The sequence below is a fragment of the Scyliorhinus canicula genome, chromosome 14 (assembly GCF_902713615.1).
Source record: "Scyliorhinus canicula chromosome 14, sScyCan1.1, whole genome shotgun sequence".
Classification (NCBI taxonomy): domain Eukaryota; kingdom Metazoa; phylum Chordata; class Chondrichthyes; order Carcharhiniformes; family Scyliorhinidae; genus Scyliorhinus; species Scyliorhinus canicula.
In genome coordinates, this window is record NC_052159.1 from 64,941,021 (window position 1) to 64,962,506 (window position 21,486).

Consider the following 21,486-nt stretch of genomic DNA (forward strand, 5'->3'; position numbering starts at 1 on the left):
CCTCCTCCAACTCGATCAGCGCCCCTAGTCCCTCCACCCGCTCCTCTTCCACCCTCGGGAAACGCAACCTGTCCAGGAAGCGCCCCATTCCACCCTCCTCCACCAGGGGCTCAGACCGGTACAGTTCCCCATAAAAGTCCCTGAAGACCCCATTGACCTCTACCCCCCTCCGCACCACCTTCCCGGCACTATCCCTCACTCCCCCAATCTCCCTGGCCGCGTCTCGCTTCCGGAGCTGGTGCGCCAGCATCCTGCTCGCCTTCTCCCCGTGTTCATACACCGCCCCCTGTGCTTTCCTCCACTGGGCTTCCGCCTTTCTAGTCATCAGTAGGTCAAATCTGGCCTGAAGGCTACGCCTCTCCCCCAGCAATCCCTCCTCTGGCGCCTCCGCATATCTCCTATCCACCTGCACCATCTCCCCTATCAGTCTTTCCCTTTCCCTCTGCTCCCCCCTCTCCCTATGGGTTCGGATGGAGATCAATTCCCCCCTCATCACCGCCTTCAATGCCTCCCAGACTGTCCCCACCCGAACCTCCCCATTATCATTGGCCTCGAGGTATCTCTCAATACACCCCCGGACCCTCCCGGCCACCTCCTCCTCTGCCAGCAGCCCCACCTCCATGCGCCAGAGCGGACGTTGGTCCCTCTCTTACCCCAGCCCGAGGTCCATCCAGTGCGGGGCATGATCCTAAATGGCAATGGCGGAGTATTCCACTTCCTCCACCCTCGACACCAGCCCCCTGCTCAGGACAAAAAAGTCAATCCTCGAGTAGGCCTTATGTACATGGGAGAAAAACGAGTATTCCCTGGCCCTTGGCCTCGCAAGCCTCCAAGGGTCCCCCCCCCCCCCCCCCCCAATCTGGTCCATAAATCCCCTCAGCACCTTAGCCGCCGCCGACCTCCTACCCGTCCGGGACTTGGATCGATCCAATGGGGGATCCAGCACAGTGTTAAAGTCTCCCCGGAATGCGGCCCAGCATACGCCGCATGAACCCCGCGTCGTCCAAATTTGGGGCATAAACATTCACCAAAACTACCCGCTCCCCCTGCAGCTTGGCACTCACCATCACGTACCTCCCGCCACTGTCACCCACCACCTTCAACGCCTCAAACAACACCTTCTTCCCCACCAGGATCGCCACCCCCTTCCTCTTCTCGTCCAGCCCTGAGTGGAATACCTGGCCCACCCACCCCTTTCTCAGCCGGACCTGGTCCACCACTCTCAGGTGTGTCTCCTGGAGCATGGCCACATCCGCCTTCAGCCCCTTCAGGTGCACAACTACTCGGGCCCTCTTGACCGGCCCATTCAGCCCCCTCACATTCCAGGTTATCAGCCGGATCCGAGGGCTCCCTGCCCCCTTCCCCTGCCGGTTAGCCATACCCCCTCCCTTGCCCACCCCCGGCCAGCATCCCACGCTCTGCCAGTTTCCCACGGCGGCACCTCCCCCCCCTCCAGCACCCCCTGCGTCCTCCAGCTCCTTCCTGACCGTTTCAGCAGCAACCCGGTAACCCCCCCCCCGCCCCTCCCCCCCCCCAGGCTAGGACCCCTCCTAGCCGCCCCCGCCGCCCCCCCCCCCCCCTCCCCCCCCCCCCTCTACAGCACTCCCGTGAGCCAGCTATCTTCTGAAGCTACTGAACTGTTAAGGGACCAGGATATTTCATGCCTCAATGTTTAAGCTAAGATGCACAACAGCTAAATATTCTAAATAGATTGGGTATTACAAATTATCAGTGCAAAGTTAATATTTCTGTTGCTATTCTGAATACATTTAAATTGTTATGATCGCCATTGAGACTAATAACTTTTAAAAAGGTGTCTGAATTCCAGTGAGCGATTGAAAAGATCACACAACACAATGTCAAGTATTTCACTGTAATAAAGAAACAAAAACACCACTGACTAACAACTATTTTTATAGGCAACTTATATTCAAAACTACAATAAAATTTCAATTTAACTTTTAAAGTGAATGAAAGTCCCCCAGCAGTTATACTTTACACTTTCCCCGAAGTTAACATTTAATTTTCCAGGAACTATCTAAAGCTGTTCTCTTCTCCCCGATAGCTTGCTTCTTTTTATTTTCCAACCAAGTAACTTCTAATCTGGGAACTAACTTTCGCTATGAGGGTTACACTGGAGATTCCTTTTTTCTAATCCAAACAAGGCAAATTTTCCAGCCTCCTTTAAATCCTCACAAACTGAGTCTCTTCAATCTGAATGTGCACTCTCACCTGCATTCTGTGATGTGAACAATAGGATCCACATTTTCTCCCTACTTCAGGTATAGGACCATGTTCTTCCATCTCCTGGTTTCTCTGTCTCAGATTCTTGCATACTAACCTGTGTCTTTGAGGTTCAGAGATAACTTAGGAAAACCTGTAACCCAATATCCCAATGGCTTTCTATAGATTTTTGCCTTCCCAAAGCCCATCTCCATGGCAACCTAAATCACATAGGCTTAGTATCCAGGTAGAAATTGCAATAATTTATACTCGAGACCTTCAACTCTATTCTATCTTGGAATTAAGCCGACAGTTAAAGTCTAGCAATTTATGAAAACTGACATTCCCAATTCCTTCCTGTGAGACTTGGAGACTAACAATCTACCTCCAGTGAGCACAGATGCTCTTGCATTGCCCACTTGTGTCAATATCCTATACTTTCTCATCACGTCTTGAATTGAGCCGCCCTTGTTCCCATAGTAGCCAAGCCACCCAGGCTTTTTGCCAGACAGAATTCAGAGCAGATCAATGGACCCCCTTCATCCTTCTATTTTACCTTAAATAAAATATAGTCCCAAAAGATAACAATTTAAAAACTTTGTATTTGTAAGAAAATCACAGAAGTTGTAACATTATAATTTTGAAAGCTCAGTGAAGATGATAAGCTGTTCTGAAAAAGTATGAGCTCCAATAAACACATGGTGTTGGTTTAACTGTGCAATGATTCAGGTGGCATACCAAACTGCTACTGAAAAACTCAATTTCATTTGAATATTGTTGTGCACATCATCATTACAATGCATTTATTGTACTTGAGAAAGGTCTAATGCCAAAGGAAAACACAATGACAATGACAGTGATAACCTTGATGATGATCTATATTCCTTCAACTGAATAATTAAAACAACAGGTCAGGTCAAGTGGGCAAAAAGTGGAAAATGAAATTCAATCTGAAGATGTGCAAGGTTTCGTGAGGATAAACAGGGCAAGAGAATACACAATAAATGATAGGATACTGAGAAAGGTAGAGGAACAAAAGGACCTAGGTGCAAATGTCCATAAGGCATTACAGTTGGCAAGCGATAATAATAAGTATGAAGGGACTGTGAAGTCACCACATTCCAGCACCTGTTCGGGTAAGCTGGTAAGAGAATTGAACCCCGCTGCTGGCCTTGTTCTGCATTGCAAACATGCCACAGGTAGGGTAGTTAAGGAACGCATACATTATACTTTACTTTATTAGCTGAAGCATAGAATATAAGAGCAGGAGGTTATACCTGAACTGTACAAAGCACTGGTTATGTTACAGCTAGAGATACTGCCTACGGTTATAGCCAGAGCATCACAAGAAGAATGTGACTGCACAAGATACCATTCAGATAAAATTTTGAGGATATTGCCAGGAATGTAGAATTGTAACTATGAGAAAAGATTGCTATCTGCAATAGAGGAGACTGAAAGGAGATCTAAATGAGATGTAAACATTACAAGGGGCCTAAATAGTGCAAATGGGAAATTTCCATTAGCAGAGAGAATAATAACCACAAAATACATTTTGGCCTCTTAAACATCCCCAATTATAAATGCTGCACCATGGTGGCTGTACATTCAGCTGCCTACACCCTACGCTCTGGAATTCCTTCCCTAAACCTGCCCACCTGTCTGTCTCCCTTTCCTCCTTTAAAGCAAACCTTAAAATCTATGGGCGCGATTCTCCGTTCTCACGCCGATTCGAAGAATAGTGGGCCACGCCGATTTTCACGGCGACGCCAGTCCGACGCCCTCCAGCTATTCTCCGAACCCCGCACAAACTACACGTCGGCATTCCCGGCAAAGGCCTCGACAGACCCCCCCGACATGACCAGAAGCCCGGCTTTTTGGCCCGCCGCTCTTCTCCGGCCCGGATGGGCCGAAGTCCCGACGTCATCAAGCAATGTTTTCACAGCGCACAACACACCTGCTTTTCAAGTTCGTCAACCAGTGTTGCTGGCTGACGAGAGCTTCGAGGAGGTGAGCGCACCACGCAGCGCACAGCTCAGCGCACTGCTGGAATCTCGCCACAACGGGGAAGCCATCCCTGAAAACGGGAGGGGGGTCCAGAGCGGGAGGGGTGTGGGAGACGGAGGGTGGGGTGTGGGAGACGGAGGGGGGAAGTGGGAGACGGAGGGGGGTAGTGTGGGAGACGGAGGGGGGGGTAGTGTGGGAGACGGAGGGGGGGGGGGGGGGGGGAGTGTGGGAGACGGACGGGGGAGTGGGGGAGAATGAGGGGGGGAGTGGGGGAGACTGAGGGGGGATGTGTGGGAGACGGAGGGGGGAGTGGGAGACGGAGGGGGGAAGCGGGAGACGGAGGGGGGTGCGTGGGAGACTGAGGGGGGAGTGTGGGAGATGAAGGGGGGAGTGGGGGAGAATGGGGGGGGAGTGGCGGAGACTGAGGGGGGTGCGGGAAACTGAGGGGTGGGAGAGTGTGGGAGACGGAGGGGGGAGTGGGGGAGAATGAGGGGGGAGTGGGGGAGACTGAGGGGTGAGTGGGAGACGGAAGAGGGGATTGGGGGAGAATCAGGGGGCAGTGGGGGAGACTGAGGGGGGAGTGTGGGAGACGGAGGGGGGGAGTGTGGGAGACTAAGGGGGGAAGTGGGAGACTGAGGGGGGAAGTGGGAGACTGAGGGGGGAGTGGGAGACGGAGGGGGGAAGTGGGAGTTGGGGGGTAGGGAGAGAGTGAGCAAGTGACTCGTCCAACCCCGGTTACAAAGTGTCTGCCACCATGCCATGGCGTGCCGGTCACAAGGACACGGCCGCTGGTTGCCTGTGGCTTACAGCCACAGGCTACTGACGCACCGGTGAAGAGGACGTAGTTAACTGCCCGTTGGATGCAGAAAGTGACCAGGGGTTAGGCTGCCCGCGTGTCAGCAGCGCGACCAGGCCACCGGGACATACAGGTATCCCGTGGCAGGCCGCTGCCGAGGTGTCGACTAACCTCCGTCTAACATGTCCCGTTTCTCTACCCCCCACCACCCTTCTGTAGGTTAGCACAATGTCTGCGAACAGAACGGCTATGTTCTGCACAGTGGTTGGGGCCGCTGCACTGCATTTGGAGATGGAGCAGCGTCCACAGCCACAACCCGCAGTGGATGCAGGGCCAGCTGCAGCAGCAGAGGGAAGGGCCGAGGAGTTGCCAGTCGTCGAGCAGCATGGGGGCGGAGGAGGAGGAGGGGGAGGAGGAGAGAGTGACGGTGCAGCCACGGCGCCAGAGGCGACGACCAAGGCCGAGGGTGTACCGTGTCCGGATCTCTTTCCTAACAATGACGGACATCACCTGCAGGAGGAGACTCCGGCTGAGTAGGGGATGGTGACACATATCTGTCACCTCGTGGCGCACCTCGCCCCACGTGGAACGGGGGGAGGACACGCGATCCCGGTTGCCATCAAGGTGACAGTCGCTCTTAACTTCTATGCGACCGGCTCCTTCCAGTCTCCAAGCGGGGACCTCTCCAGGATCTCCTGCACAGGTGCATCCGGGATGTGACCGACGCCCTCTATGCCATCGCAGACCGCTACATCACCTTTCCCAAGGACCGAGCAAGTCAAGGTTCACGAGCTTGTGGATTTGCCAGCGTGGCCGGGATACCGATGGTGCAGGGGGCAATCGATTGTGTTCACGTCCCCATGCACCCGCCTGCAGGGGATAGGGAGGTCTTCACAAACAGGAGGGGGTCATACTCCATGAATATCCAGGTGGTATGCGACCCCCACATGACGTTCATGAACGTCTGTGCAAGGTTCCCAGGGAGTGTGCATGACTCCTACATACTGGCGCAGTCATACATCCCTGCGATGTTTGAGGGACATCCCCCCCCGGCTGAGGGGCTGGTTGCTGGGCGACAGGGGTTATCCGCTGGGGTCTTGGCTGATGACGCCTATACGGAGGCCTCAGACCAATGCGGAAACCCAATACAACGAGGCCCATGCAGCAACCAGGGGTGTGGTGGAGCGCTGCCTTGGGCTCCTGAAGATGAGATTCAGGTGCCTGGACCGCTCTGGAGGCGCCCTGCAGTACCAGCCCGACAAGGTCGCTCGCAATGTTGAGGTCTGCTGTGCACTGCACAACATCGCGATGCAGAGGGGAGATGCCCTGCTGCAGAAGGCGGAGGGAGAAGCCACTGGCAGTGGTGCCAGCACAGAGGAGGAGGAGGAGAGGGAGGAGGGGGAGGAGGAGGAGGCTGGCGGAGTGGCGGGTGCAGTACGCAGACACGACCCAGGTGCTGGTGATGCCCAGGAGGCGGCACGACGGACCCGGCGAGGACGGCGGGCACACGACGCCTTGGTGGCAGCACGGTTCACGCGTCGCATGCAACGTCCCCGCTGAACACCAAACCACCACCTGCATCGGCAGTCGTGCAGAGGGTCAACACACAACTGCCACCACCACAACCCCCCCCCCCACTCTCCGTGTACACTGCTCCACTTCGACATCACCCTTATCACTGGGTCCAGACGGTATGGCACAACATTGATGGCTGTGTCAGCGGGTGTGATCAGTGCCATGTGGAATGATGACAGCCCGCTCTGCGATGAGCTGTGAGCTCAGAATCGTTAGAGAGAGTCTGACCCATGGCAATAGCTGAACCATCCACCTTGGTGGCCGCTGAGTTCGTCACGGACACTCCATCACGTGCCCGTGTGGGGTAGCTGTGGGAGGGGGTGGGGGGAGGGGAAGGGACTGCACACCCGGCACCGAATTTTCACCGCTCGTCAACCCCAGCGACACTCGGTCACCATCACGATCCGTGTGGCTGTGGAACAATCACACGGTATTACAAGTAAGGTGGAACAGTGCGTTTAATGTTAACAATAATTTACAAATGCCCTAGCCCCTACAACTAAACTGTGCCCTTCACCCGTGCCAACTTACTCTGTGTCTCTCTTTGTAGCCTTACGGGCCCTACCACTATGTCTAAGTGATTCCCCAGATGATACAGCAGGAGTGGAGGAGGACTGCTGCGAATCGCCCCCTTCGACTTGTTTCACCTTCGGCAAGCGTTTCCTGGGGCGACCCGGCCTTGATGGGCCAGGCTGCTCTGCAGGCGTCTCGGGTGACATTGTGCCACCCTGCTCTGCCTGCTGCCCACCCGATGCACCAGGGATGGGACGGAGGGAGGCCGAGAATTCCGGGACGTCCCGTAATGGAGTTAATGGGTCGGGCCCCGAAACCTCCTCCTCCCTCGGGGAGCCCGGTGGCCCCCGGGCCTCACTTTGGGACAGAGGAGCAAGCGGGGAGGAGCCCCGTCGCGCCACTGACACCTAGTGCTGCCAGTCCTGGAGGCCTGCAACGGTATCCACCAGGATCCGAAGGTTTGCAGAGATGGAGTCCAGGGAGTTAGACATTCCCGCCAGGGACTGTGCGATCTCAACCTGTGTGTGCACGACGCCATCCAGCACGTGTGTCAGGCGGTTGATGCTCTCCGCGACTGACTGCTGGGACTGTGCCATCGACTGCTGTGACTGTGCCATGGCGTGCTGCGACTGGGCCATGACCTGCTGAGACTCGGCCAAGGCCCACAGCGCGCCGGCAATGTCGTGTTGGCTCTGGCGCATTGCTGCCTGTGAGAGGGCAACCCTGTCCAGGGCCGAGGATGACGCGTGCACATTAAGCCCAACGCCTTGCATAACCTGACCCATTGCCTCCACCGCAGATGCCACCCGTGCGGTGTCGGCCTGGGTTGCTGCCATGAGCGGCACCACTCCCTGCTCCCGGACGCGGTTCGACTCCTCTCACAGCGTCTGCAGAGTCTGGAAGACAGCCCTCATCCCATCATTGTGTCCCTGGGTTTCTTGATGCATCGGCTGTGAGGGTGGGTTGAGAAACTCCAGGAACTCGGAAAACGTCTGGGAGCCAGCTGGATGCTGGGCCTGGCCTGCCCTCCGCTAGTCTGGGCCCTCGGCTGCTCTGACCTCCACCTGCTGTACCTGCTCAGCTGTGATATGCAACCCAGACTGTGACCCAGGAGCCTCATCACTAAATAGCCCAACCGGGGTGAGTGTCTCTGGGATGGTGGATGGTGTGGGAGACAGCTGTGTCGCAAGCTCGAGGTTGTCTTGGGTTGACGCCACCTCTATGTCATCGGTCCACTGAAGCCGCAGTGCGTTCGCGGGCCATTTCTCGGTCTTTCTCTCTCGCCGCCCTCTGGGCGTCCTGCTCCACAGATTCGGTGGGAGAGGATGGGACTCCCCACTGATCGGGCACCCTCTGTCGTGCAGCCCTGGGTGCGGTGGGGGCAGATGCCTGTGTCTGCCTGGAGGCAGACAGCCCTGGTCGTTCGGCATCACGTCCTAGGGAAGAGAATGTAATGGGTTATTTAGAGACGCTCGGCCGGGCGCTGGACAGTCCCAGTGGGCAGGGTGTGAAGGGACAGAGGATGGGGGAGGTGTCCCAGTGGGCAGGGTGTGAAGTGACAGAGGATGGGGGAGGTGTCCCAGTGGGCAGGGTGGGAAGGGACAGAGGATAGGGGAGGTGTCCCAGTGAGCAGGATGTGAAGGGACAGAGGATGGGGGAGTGGGGGGGTGTTTGTCATGCAGGGTTGTCTCACTTGTTGCAGCTCCGCCAACCTCGCATTGCGCAATCTCCCGGGTGGCAAGTCCACCAACAAGGTCCAGTGCCCTCTGCTCAAACGTGGTGAGGGGGTGCAGAATGGGTGAACCCCCTCCAGTCTTGTTCTGCTCACGAGTGTTGTGAGCGGTCTTGTCCTGTTGGGGGAGGGGGCATAGGTAGATCATTACAATACGGCAGGTTTCAGCAGGCCGTTCAGATACTGGCACAGGTTGGGGGTCAAGTTGTAACAAGACCATTGCATCTCTCCACAGGGGCCAGAGTGCTAGGTCTGTGACTACTTAGTGAACCACCCTACACTCACTCTGCCCCAATCCCCCCCCCCCCCCCCCCCCCCCCCCCCGTGCTGGGGGGTGGAGGTGGGTGATTAAGTAAAGGGGGGGGGGGTGGCGGGATGGTTGTGACCCGGGGGCACCCTCTTGGCACTTACCCTGGCAGCCCTGGTGAGGTCGTGCATCTTCTTCCTACATTGCTCTGCAGAGCGAGGGGTCTGCCCCACAGCACTGACGGCAGCAGCAACCTCACGCCAGGCCTGGCGCACCGCGCTGGCAGGGTGGCTATGCCCTCTACGCGGGCAGATGATGCCCCTCCTCTGCTCGATTGAATCCAGCAGCGTCTCGACGTCAGCCTCCAAGAATCGCGGGGCTGCTCTCCTTGGCTCCGACATCTTGGCCTACAGTTTCTGTGCTCGCCCGCGCCTTTTTACGGCGTCGGGCGGCGTCACGTGGGCGTGTTCGTGTCATCGCCGCGTTTCGGCGTCATCGCGCACGTGATTTACGCGGCCCCGTTCCTAGCCCATTTCCCGTCGCGAACGGGGCCGTGTTGGGCTGTCACAAAAGTCGGTCGTGCGATTTTCCGCGAGTCGCGCCCTATATCTTTGACCAAGGGCTGAATTTTCCGTTTCTCCGACAACAGCTGAATTGCTTCTGTTTTGTCCTGACGCTAGAAGTGGCGCCCAAAGGGCAGCACGGTGGCGCAGTGGTTCGTTCCCGGCTCTGGGTCACTGTCTGTGTGGAGTTTGCACATTCTCCCCGTGTTTGCATGGGTTTCGCCCCACAACCCAAAAGGTGTGCAGGATAGGTGGATTGACCACGCTAAATTACCCCTTAATTGGAAAAAAAATGAATTGGGTACTCTAAATTTATTTTTAAAAAGAAAAAAAAAGTGGCGCCCAGAAGTGATTCCCTCTCTCGCCGTGAAAATTTATTCACGGTGGGGAGCGCAAGGGATTCCGTCCTACATCCCTCTCAGGTGCCAAGAAGCCCGAGTTCTGCTGTCCGAAATCTAACAGATTGTTCTGTTTTGTAACTTTACATTCCTCACTTCCCCTGCTGACTTAAAAGGTATATATCCATTTAGCATCCATGGATCAAAATGATAACAGCAAAAATAAAAGGGTAAAAAAGGAATCAACAGGAAGGGCTATTACAACCAACAGATCAGATTTATTTTTTTTTAAATTCAAGTACCCAATTCATTTTTTTTCCAATTAAGGGGCAATTTACAGTGGTCAATCCATCTACTCTGCACATTTTTGGATTGTTGGGGTGAGGCCCATGCAGACACGGGGAGAATGTGCAAACTCCACACAAACAGTGACCCGGGGCCAGGATCGAACTCAGGTCCTCGGCGGAACGCTAACCACTGTGCCACCATGCCGCCCAACAGATCAGATTAATAACCCTATTTTAAAGGCAAGCGCATTACTCAAGCCCTTGTAAAATTTACTGTTCTCTACTTCAAATTTGAATATCTTCTTTGGTGCACTTCCTCTTTGAATAATAACCTCTTTGAATAATAACATTTATTAAAATCTCAACGTTTTTCTTGTTAAAAATCTGTCCTTTAACAACTAGCATTTGTACACTATTTTTGAACAGAGAAAATGTTTCAAGTCACTGTAAGGTAAAATAGACACAGAATCGAAAGAAGAGACATAGGGATCAAAAGTTTGATCAACAGGAGGGTTAAAGGAGGGAAAAAAGTAGCCCCAAGGTCTTTGCCAACATTTTTAGATGAAGGAACACCCTCTTAATTAAATACTATGCTATAATAAAGATTATTATTATTTATCCTTTCACTTGTAATTTACCATTAATAGCCATGAATGGTAAGAGCGAAACATGCTTATTTCATTTAAAACTAAATTATCCCACATGACTTAGGTTAATATGATGAGTGTGCCCTCAGACTAGCCTGATACCAACTCCAGTTTGATTAGAACCTTCAGTATTTTTTTAAATCTCTAGCAATTAGGAATGATTACTGTATGTTTGTGTGCATTAAAGCTCTTTTCATATGATAGTGTATCATGGAGTGCTATTTCAATGTAATTACAACTGAAAACTACCTGTTAATAATTACACTATATCCGAGGAACCATCAATTTATTCAACCATGACTAAACAAGAGACTTTGGACAGAAATGTATCGATACCTGGATTTATGCATTTATCTTTTGGTTGTGCGGTATCAATTAATTCAAATAAATAATAACATTAATTGTTCCATAATATTGACTGCAAAGGATAGAACTGAATATCAATGAATATCACAAAATATTTCAGGAACTAAGAACAAAGAACAAAGAAAAGTACAGCACAGGAACAAGCCCTTCGGCCCTCCAAGCCTGTGCCGACCATGCTGCCCGTTTAAACTAAAATCTTCTACACTTTCTGGTTCCATATCCCTCTATTCCCATCCTATTCATGTATTGGTCAAGATGCTCCTTAAATGTCACTATCGTCCCTGCTTCCACCACCTCCTCCGGCAACAAGTTCCAGGCACCCACTACCATCTGTGTAAAAAACTTGCCTCGTACATCTCCTCTAAACCTTGCCCCTCGCACCTTAAACCTATGCCCCCGAGTAATTGACCCCTCTACCCTGGGGAAAAGCCTCTGACTATCCACTCTGTCTATGCCCCTCATAATTATGCAGACCACTATCAGGTCGCCCCTCAACCTCCGTCCATCCAGTGAGAACAAACTGAGTTTATTCAACCGCTCCTCATAGCTAATGCCCTCCATACCAGGCAACATCCTGGTATCTCTTCTGCACCCTCTCCAAAGCCTCCACATCTTTCTGGTAGTGTGGCGACCAGAATTGAACACTATAACTCCAAGTGTGGCCTAACTCAGGTTCTATACAGCTGCAACATGACTTGCCAATTCTTATACTCAATGCCCCGGCCAAAGAAGGCAAGCATGCCGTATGCCTTCTTGACTAACTTCTCCACCTGTGTTGCCCCTTTCAGTGACCTGTGGACCTGTACACCTAGATCTCTCTGACTTTCAATACTCTTGAGGGTTCTACCATTCACTGTATATTCCCTACCTGCATTAGACCGTCCAAAATGCATTACCTCACATTTGTCCGGATTAAACTCCATCTGCCACCTCTTCACACAAGTCTCCCAACGATCTAAATCCTGCTGTATCCTCTGACAGTCCTCATCGCTATCCGCAATTCCACCTATCTTTGTATCGTCTGCAAACTTACTAATCAGACCAGTTACATATTGCTCCAAATCATTTATATATATTACGAACAGCAAAGGTCCCAGCACTGATCCCTGCAGAACACCACTAGTCAAAGCCCTCCAATTAGAAAAGCGCCCTTCCATTGCTACTCTCTGCCTTCTATGACCGAGCCAGTTCTGTATCTACCTTGCCAGCTCACCCCTGATCCCATGTGACTACACCTTTTGTACCAGTCTACCATGAGGGACCTTTTCAAAGGCCTTACTGAAGTCCATATAGACAACATCCACTGCCCTACCTGCATCAATCACCTTTGTGACCTCTTAGAAAAACTCTATCAAGTTAGTGAGACACGACCACCCCGTCACAAAACCATGCTGCCTGTCACTAATACGTCCATTTGCTTCCAAATGGGAGTAGATCCTGTCTCGAAGAATTCTCTCCAGGAATTTCCCTACCACTGACGTAAGGCTCACCGGCCTGTAGTTCCCTGGATTATCCTTGCTACCCTTCTTAAATAAAGGAAAAGCATTGGCTATTCTCCAGTCCTCCGGGACATCACCTGAAGAAAGTGAGGATCCAAAGATATCTGTCAAAGCCTCAGCAATTTCCTCTCTAGCCTCCTTCAGTATTCTGGGGTAGATCCCATCCGGCCCTGGGGACTTATCTACCTTAATATTTTTCAAGATGCCCAACACCTCGTCTTTTTGGATCTCAATGTGACCCAGGCTATCTACACACCCTTCTCCAGACTCAACATCCACCAATTCCTTCTCTTTGGTGAATACTGATGCAAAGTATTCATTTAGTACCTCACCCATTTCCTCTGGCTCCACACATAGATTCCCTTGCCTATCCTTCAGTGGGCCAACCCTTTCCCTGGCTACCCTCTTGCTTTTTATGTACATGTAAAAAGCCTTGGGATTTGTTAGCTGTGCCAAAGTACCAAGCTACAATTTTAAGCTGTTGGCTCAGAAATAATCTTACTCCTTCCTCTGTTGTAGAATCATTCTCTCCCTGGTCCAGAGCCCAGAAAGAGTACATTTAATTTAATTTAATTTAATTTAATTTAATTTAATTTAAGTAAAATAATAAACTAACATAAAAGCATGCAACCATATCAGCATGAAAGCTTGTAATTTTCTATCAATCAATTAAGAAAAAAATTGTTGTTGAGGTTGAGTAGGACATTGCTTAGTGCAAAGATAAATTCTTGAAGTGAAACAATTAAAATCCATTAGATGTATCACTATGGAACCTGATTTAGGATGCCTACTGAAGTTGAAGTAATTCTATTTTTGGTATTCATCTCCCACCGATTACGCTATTTAACTGAATTATTGCTAATGTGGTCACAGAATATGTGCTGACTAAAATTTCAATTCTAGCACCAACCGAAGTATTATAACATCGAATAGATGAATTGTTAAATTTCAATTCTAGCTGCAATTAAAATGTTATAATATGAAACATATGGATTGTTATCAGGAGATAGATGCACTTTTATGAACTGCAATGTAATTTCCACTAATCATACGTTACGTTAGTAATGAACAAACCAGAAATTGAACTTCTACGTCCTTTTTCTTTCTTCTCTTGGCCACAGCTCAATGAAAGCAACATTTCTGGAATCTGAAAAAATTTAAGATTTTTACAAGTTAATAATCTTTTCAATAATTTTTCTTGATAAACTTCTGTACCCCCAAATAGACGCAAATAAAAACAATGAACAAAGCCAAAGAGAAATAATAGACGCAGTAGAGGTATGATGGCTATGCTGTTATAATTAGTTAAATCAACATTTTCAAAGAACCGGGAAAGTAGCTGGCTGTAACTGGAATCCATAAGCTTTAAATCGAAGGAACAGGTGTACCTCAAAGCTACTGGTATTCCTTCCCAACAAAACAATTAATCAAACAATCGAAACAGACTGCTGACATCTAAGTGCTGTTTACATGGAGTAACATGTGAGAATAACATTGACTTTGAGCAATAGCCCAAGCCACAAAATATTTGTTCAGCCTATTATACACCTCTCCCACTTTTTGGTTACATTGTAAGTTCCACCTCCACCCCAAATGCTGCAGGAGCAGCTTTCAGCTGCTAAGGTCTGACACTTTGCAAAACATCTTAGGATTTTTATGTCAAAAGTGCTATTTGCTGCTGTTCATAAACTATGGTTGGGATTCTCTGCCACCCGCCTCCAGTCGCGTAGTTCCTGATGTGGTGGAGAATCTCTCAAAAGACGGGATTGGCGCCTATCCCGCTGGCAGCAGCATTGAGGTTCATGCCCCGCGCTGGTGGGAGAATGAAAATTGGTCATTTGAACCCATTTGCATCCTATTAACGAGCTGGACATCGGATTCTCCACGCCTCTGTGATGCACCAGCCCTCCCAACCGGGATTGACGCGGGCGTGGATTGGTGCAACTATTTTCCTGTGTGGCCCTGACGCAGTGGACCTTGCGGTGGTCCAAGGGGCTAAATATGTAACATGGCGCCCACAAAGTTGATCAGAGGGCCACATCCCCCCCACACCTCCACAATACAAATTCTGCTCACTGCACCCCTAGCACCCTCATCAGATTCCCCCCAAAGATTCCCATCAGATCCCCATATCAGAGACCCCGCAATTAGAAATTCCCCTCATATCAGAGATGATCCCCATCCCCCATCATTCACTCCTGCTGCCTGGAAGCTAAGTTAAATGGCTTTGTTAAGTGGGCCAATGCAAATCAGGATGCAAAGCCCATGCATGTTATAGGTAGAGAAGTACTAGCAAATGAGATATTAAAACCCTCAAAGGCATTTGAAGACTAAGCATGGCGAGTTCCAGAACAAACTTCTTGATTTCTTTTCAAAGGATGCTGTGCATGTAACATTCAATGACAAAGCAAGGGAGATCGTGAGGACCAGGCGGGCTCACCTGTTGCATGAAAGGTAAGCAAAAATGGTGGGTCGCGAAGGTCTACCAGCGTGGGGGCGAAAGTTGGATGGTATTAGTCCCCCCGCCCAGGAAGAAAAGTTTGAAAAACACTTTTCTAGATATATCGGTTGTGAGTTTGAAAGTTGCTGCCTAAGGAGCCTTGGTGAATTCCTGCAGTGCATCTTGTAGATGGTACACACTGTTACTGTACAACGGTGGTGGAGGCAATTAATGTTTGTGAAAGGGGTGCCAATCAAGCACACTGCTTTGTCCTGAATGGTGTTGAGCTTTTAAAGTGTTGTTGAAGCTGCACTCATCCAAGCAAGTGGGCAGTATTCCATCACACTCCTGACTTGTGCCTTGTAAGTGGTGGACAAGCTTTGGGGAGACAGGAGGTGAGTCACTTACTGGAGGATGATTGCCTTTGACCTGCTCATGTAACCACAGCATTTATATTCGACGGCACGGTAGCACAGTGGTTAGAACTGTTGTTTCACAGCACCAGGGTCCCAGGTTCGATTCCCGGGACTGTCTGCGCAGAATCGGCACGTTTTCCGTGTCTGCGTGGGTTCCCTCCGGGTACTCCGGTTTCCACCCTCAAGTCCTGAAAGACGTGCTGTTAGGTAATTTGGACATTCTGAGTTCTCCTTCAGGATGAATATAGCCAAATAGTACCCAGACAGATGCCGGAATGTGGTGACTACGGGATTTTCACAGCAACTACTTGTGAAAATAAAGATTATTATCATTATATTGCTCGTCCAATTCATTTTCTGGTCAATGGTAATGTGATGAGTATTATATTGTCCGCAGAATTTGAATTAAAATAAAGACACTTATAAGAAGCAGAAATTGATACACAATGTGCTTTACTTCAAAGTGGAATAAAACCACTATAGCAGAAGGGACTTCCGGTGGAGGCCATGGAGTGAGCTGTCGCACATTTTGTGGCTCCTGCTCAAGGTGGATTTGTTCAATCTTTTCCCCGTCTGAAGGGCAAAGCATTTGAGTGCAAGACGTGCAGGAGTGCCTGGGGAAGGCTTTACTCCTCTGGCATGGCTGGTGGATGGATCCATGGGCTAGGAGTGGGGCAAGAAGAGCTGCTGGAGCAGGAACGTCTTTGTGGTGTGCCACAGGATAAGATGGCGGAGGGCAAGCAGGCTGCTCTTTCTGCCCAGTAGTCAACAGCGCAGTTAATAGAGTTGTTCAATTAAAGCTTTTGCCCGCAGAGGAAAGAGGTTCTGGAAGACCTGGCCAAGATGGTGGAGCCGATTAAGTCGGGGATCGAGGGAGTGGAGCAGACGCTGGAGTCCCAGGGCCAGGCGATCCAGAAAGTGGAGGAGACGATGGTGGAGCACGAGGAGCAGTTGGCTGAGGTGAAGGGTGATGCAGGAGACCCAAAAGAGGCTGAATGAAAAGGTGGAGGATCTGGAGAATTGCTCCAGAAGACAAAACCTCAGGATAGTGGGGATGCCTGAACAAAACTGAAGCCTGATGGAATTTAGATAAATTACCAACATTCATTCATCTTGGAGCTTATGAAAAATTCTGCAAATAGTACAATAGATGCAGTGTGCAGTTAGCTGTAAAAATGGTCATTCATTGAGCTGTTTGGAGATCTAAGTTCAATTAAAAATCTATCGGGAGAATGTCACCCTCCCCCACTGGTGGGTTTCTAGTTGGGAGGTGAGCGTAAAAAAGCATTTTCCCTCTGAACACATAACTTATCAAAAGGTTCAATCATGCTTTCAGAAATAGATATAACTAGAACTAAATATTTACAAGGATAATGCATAGAACTCCAAAGATGTCTACTTACTTCCTTCATGCTGTTATTAGACCAGCCTTCCATCCACTGCACTGAACATTTCTTGTAAAAAGCTGGATTACTTTCACAGTTAATTGTAAAATTGGTGTTGGTACAGTCCATAATAAGGACAACATGCAAATTCTGCTGAATTCCTATAAAAAATAAGCAAGAATTGTTAGTTTACTTTCAAATAATATTAATAAAATACATAACAATGATCTCCCCTGGAATGCCCACTGGAACTCAAAACTAAGGCCAGATTTTTGCTCCAGGATTGGTGCACAGTGATGGGAATATTCAGGGCTGTGCAAAGCCAAGCTTCAAAAATGCTACCCAGACGTTGAATTTTTGGTATGAGGGAGCTGGCTGGAATCGGAGTCAGGATGGATAACCTGGAATAAAGTAAGGAGGTTAACACTTGAAGAGGTGGACCGAGTGGAATACCTGCTTGGGGCACTGGTGCTGTGTCCAAAAATAAAAAAATATTGATTAAAGCATAAAACGTTCCTCCAGCCCTCACCTTCACCCACACTCTACAGACCCCTATGTCTCATTCATGCCTACCAATGCCATATGATGCCCTCTTCCCACCCGCATGGCCTCTCATAACCTCAATGCCAAATCATTTCCCAGTACCTATAACCCCATGGCTCATCTCACCCTCCATCCCAAATGATTCCCTTCACAGCCCCTGTGCCAAATCATGCCAACCTATGCTCCCCCCAACCTGACCCTTTGTCCGCACAATTTCAACACCAAGTGACCTATTATCCACCATGGGCAGACCGCAGGACCCATGCAGGGATGAGATAAAATAAAGTTTGCAGAGATCAGATAAATTGAAATTCTATAAAATAAAGTTCTAAGGGCTCAATTCAACTCAATAGCAACAAAGTTCCAAAGAGAGCGCGTTTAGCCACATGTTTCCCAACGCATTGCATGTGTGGCCTCAGCAGGGAATACGCAGCCGAGGCCACACATAGCCCCGTTTTGAACACTGGGGAGCTTTGCTAGCCGGAACTCCCGAGTGCAGCGAGAGATCGGGACGCACCCAAAGCAATCCCGGATCCCAGCCCTCAGTCCGAACACAGTATGGGAGGTCCCCAGCCCCTCCAAATGCCCCAACACCAACACAGGCACCCCTAGCCCAACCGCGCATACAAAATATGTCACCGTTGCACCTTGGCAGTGCCAGACTCGTACCCAGGTGGCACTGCCAGGATACCCTGTGGTACCAACAGTGCCAGGACACCACCCTTCCCAATAGGCATGCAGCTGGAGACCTCCGATCCCTTGGGAGACTCCCAAGTGTGTCATTCCGTCTGGTCCCCGTTTGTGAGGACCAGTGCTGAACGGCGCTCGCCCGAAGTTTCCAAGGCGAAGTGGATGAATCCCAAAGCCTCAGGTATCTCGGCAATCTACTCGTTAGAGTGAGACTAACTGTCTCGCTCTAATATACAGATTTACTACAGTGATCCCGCCCACAATGGACAGGTTTTACATCACAATGTCTCGTGAGATTGTGTTAGATCTCGCACAGTGTTGCAAGCCAGTATATCCCAGGAGCCGGGCCTCCCGACTTTTATTGACCACACAGAGCCGCGTTGCTTTTCAGGCACAGTGTGGCTGGTGATTCGCACCCTATGTTCTACTCCAGGCTTCAATATATTGGAAAAAACACTCATTCTGTAAGTATGTTTGCATTGCTTCAACTAAATAAAGTATTTTAACATCAAACACTTCATTCAAGTGCACAGTCCCTTGTAACAACAAGCATTGGAATTCAGAATTCCACATCAAAGAATCCATAACCACTTGTAGCTGTCGATAAATTTGTGAAATGGAAGGACACCCTAAATAGCAAGCAATCAATTATTTTATCACTCCAGACAATTTTTTCAGAGGTGTAAAGGGCTGAACCTTTAAATGCTTTGACAGCTTGACAGTTCCCTTTGATTGGTCTCTTTAACAGGTGCTTCTGGTAGTTTTGACAATTGATTCTGACAAGCCTGTTGACAAGCCGTATGCCTACTTTGAACAGTTCCAAAGGATACCTGACCTCCACCAGAGGGCAGGTTACATTCCCCAAAGTTGTCCCAGGACCAGATTCAAAAGGGTACCTTACCTCTCTAAAGAAGTATCCTGGCTATTCAAATGATTCCATCAAGTCTAGACTTTTTCCTACCTGATCTAATCTGCACACACGGGTTTACACTCCTGGCCTACCAGAACACTACTTCAATGGAAGCAGCTGATGATTTTAATTGCCAGCTGCCTCGATAAAACATGCATGTGCAAAACATGCCCGGCCCCATTTCCAACCCTGCAAATTAGGAAGTGCTGTGTTTGTGGGCGGGACTTCTGAATTTTGAACATTTCCACTATTTTTGCCATGACAGAGACTCTGCATCATTGCATAAATGTAGGCTTATTGTAGTTTTTAGGCAACATAGATTAGATGGTGGGCTATGCAGATGTAATTCAGTCCCCATTTTACAGTCATGGGGTAGAAATTTGTCTCCCCGATGATGCTAAATGGGTGGTTTCGGACAAGCTCCCTGTCATACATTGAGCCTGATATTTAATTCCTCTGTGCTGTATATGTGGGATGATATTGTTTTGCTGTTGCATATGAGTTGTGTCACATGCTGATCCGTGACATCATCAGCTGCTTTGTAGGCTTAGAGTCAGTCTCGACCAAGTCTTTGTACAGTTAACAATCATCTAATAAACCTCCGATGATTATTACATTCAACCCTCATGCTTCAGCAGTTATATTCTTTTACGCTGCGAGTACAATATACAACAGAATGAATTAAATTGGTGACAAGGAACTGATCAGAAATTATTTTTTTTTCAAAGTGAAAACAAAGTTGAAATTGAGACATATCAACAGTGGGTCAGTGAGTGCACCTCATATATAGCACCCCACAGCTGGCATAGGAACCGGTAGGATTTTGTCTGTAAATTCAAAGGAAAGGTCCATTCCGAATTTAAACCTACAACCAAGGAGTTCAGGTTGCAGAGCTCGAGCTCGCCATGTGCAGTAGAGTAAGACACAGAGGGAGAGTGGACAAGGACAGAAATTTGGGCATTGCTAGTTGATACAATTGGTTTATTCATCACTGATAGATCATTGATATAAGGGACGTTGCGAGAGCATTCTGATATCGCTGAAAAATGGCGGCAAACTTTGACGCCATGGGTCCATTTGAGGAAGGCCCAGAAAACTCGAAATCGTATTATATCCTGGCGAATAAAATTTCAAGTCCAACGACATACCTGAAATGACGGAGAAGGTACTGGAAATAGTGTAAATGTAGAGGATAGTGGGAATGTAAACTGAATTAAAGCCACATATTTCCAGGAAAAACAAGTTGACAGTACAAGGCAGCTGCCTGTTGTGGGGGATGAGAGTAATAATTCCTCCAAATGTGCGATAAAGAGCATTGGATCAACATGAGGTACACCCAGGTATAGTTCAAATGAAGGAGCTTGCACAGAGCTACTTTTGGTGAACAGGAATCGATGCCCAGATAGAGGAAAAGGCAGGACTGTGCCAGTCATGTGCATGGGTAAGGAACATAGGAACATAAGAACTCGGAGTAGGAGTAGGCAATCAGTCCCTCGAGCTCCATTCATGTCAGATCTCATCTCAGGCACAACTCCACTTTTCTGCCCATTCGTCATAACCTTTCAACCCAGACGCAGCATGGGTTCGTTAAAGGCAGGTCATGCCTAACTAATTTAGTGGAATTTTTTGAGGACATTACCAGTGCAGTAGATAACGGGGAGCCGATGGATGTGGTATATCTGGATTTCCAGAAAGCCTTTGACAAGGTGCCACACAAAAGGTTGCTGCATAAGATAAAGATGCATGGCATTAAGGGTAAAGTAGTAGCATGGATAGAGGATTGGTTAATTAATAGAAAGCAAAGAGTTGGGATAAATGGGTGTTTCTCTGGTTGGCAATCAGTAGCTAGTGGTGTCCCTCAGGGATCCGTGTTGGGCCCACAATTGTTCACAATTTACATTGATGATTTGGAGTTGGGGACCAAGGGCAATGTGTCCAAGTTTGCAGATGACACTAAGATGAGTGGTAAAGCGAAAAGTGCAGAGGATACTGGAAGTCTGCAGAGGGATTTGGATAGGTTAAGTGAATGGGCTCGGGTCTGGCAGATGGAATACAATGTTGACAAATGTGAGGTTATCCATTTTGGTAGGAATAACAGCAAACGGGATTATTATTTAAACGATAAAATATTAAAGCATGCCGCTGTTCAGAGAGACTTGGGTGTGCTAGTGCATGAGTCACAGAAGGTTGGTTTACAAGTGCAACAGGTGATTAAGAAGGCAAATGGAATTTTGTCCTTCATTGCTAGAGGGATGGAGTTTAAGACTAGGGAGGTTATGTTGCAATTGTATAAGGTGTTAGTGCGGCCA

General features: G+C 49.3%; 1 protein-coding gene across 2 annotated transcripts in view; it reads right to left on the bottom strand.

Moving 5' to 3' along the window:
* LOC119977114 (cytoplasmic dynein 2 heavy chain 1) overlaps nucleotides 1–21,486 on the bottom strand; it is a 734,352-nt gene that overhangs the window by 432,274 nt on the left and 280,592 nt on the right. For both annotated transcript variants that reach the window (XM_038817726.1, XM_038817724.1), the window contains exons 52-53: nucleotides 17,053–17,195; nucleotides 13,868–13,940 (exon numbers count right to left, since the gene is read on the bottom strand). In XM_038817726.1, coding sequence (XP_038673654.1) covers nucleotides 13,868–13,940; nucleotides 17,053–17,195 — 216 coding nt within the window. The remainder of the gene's footprint in view (nucleotides 1–13,867; nucleotides 13,941–17,052; nucleotides 17,196–21,486) is intronic.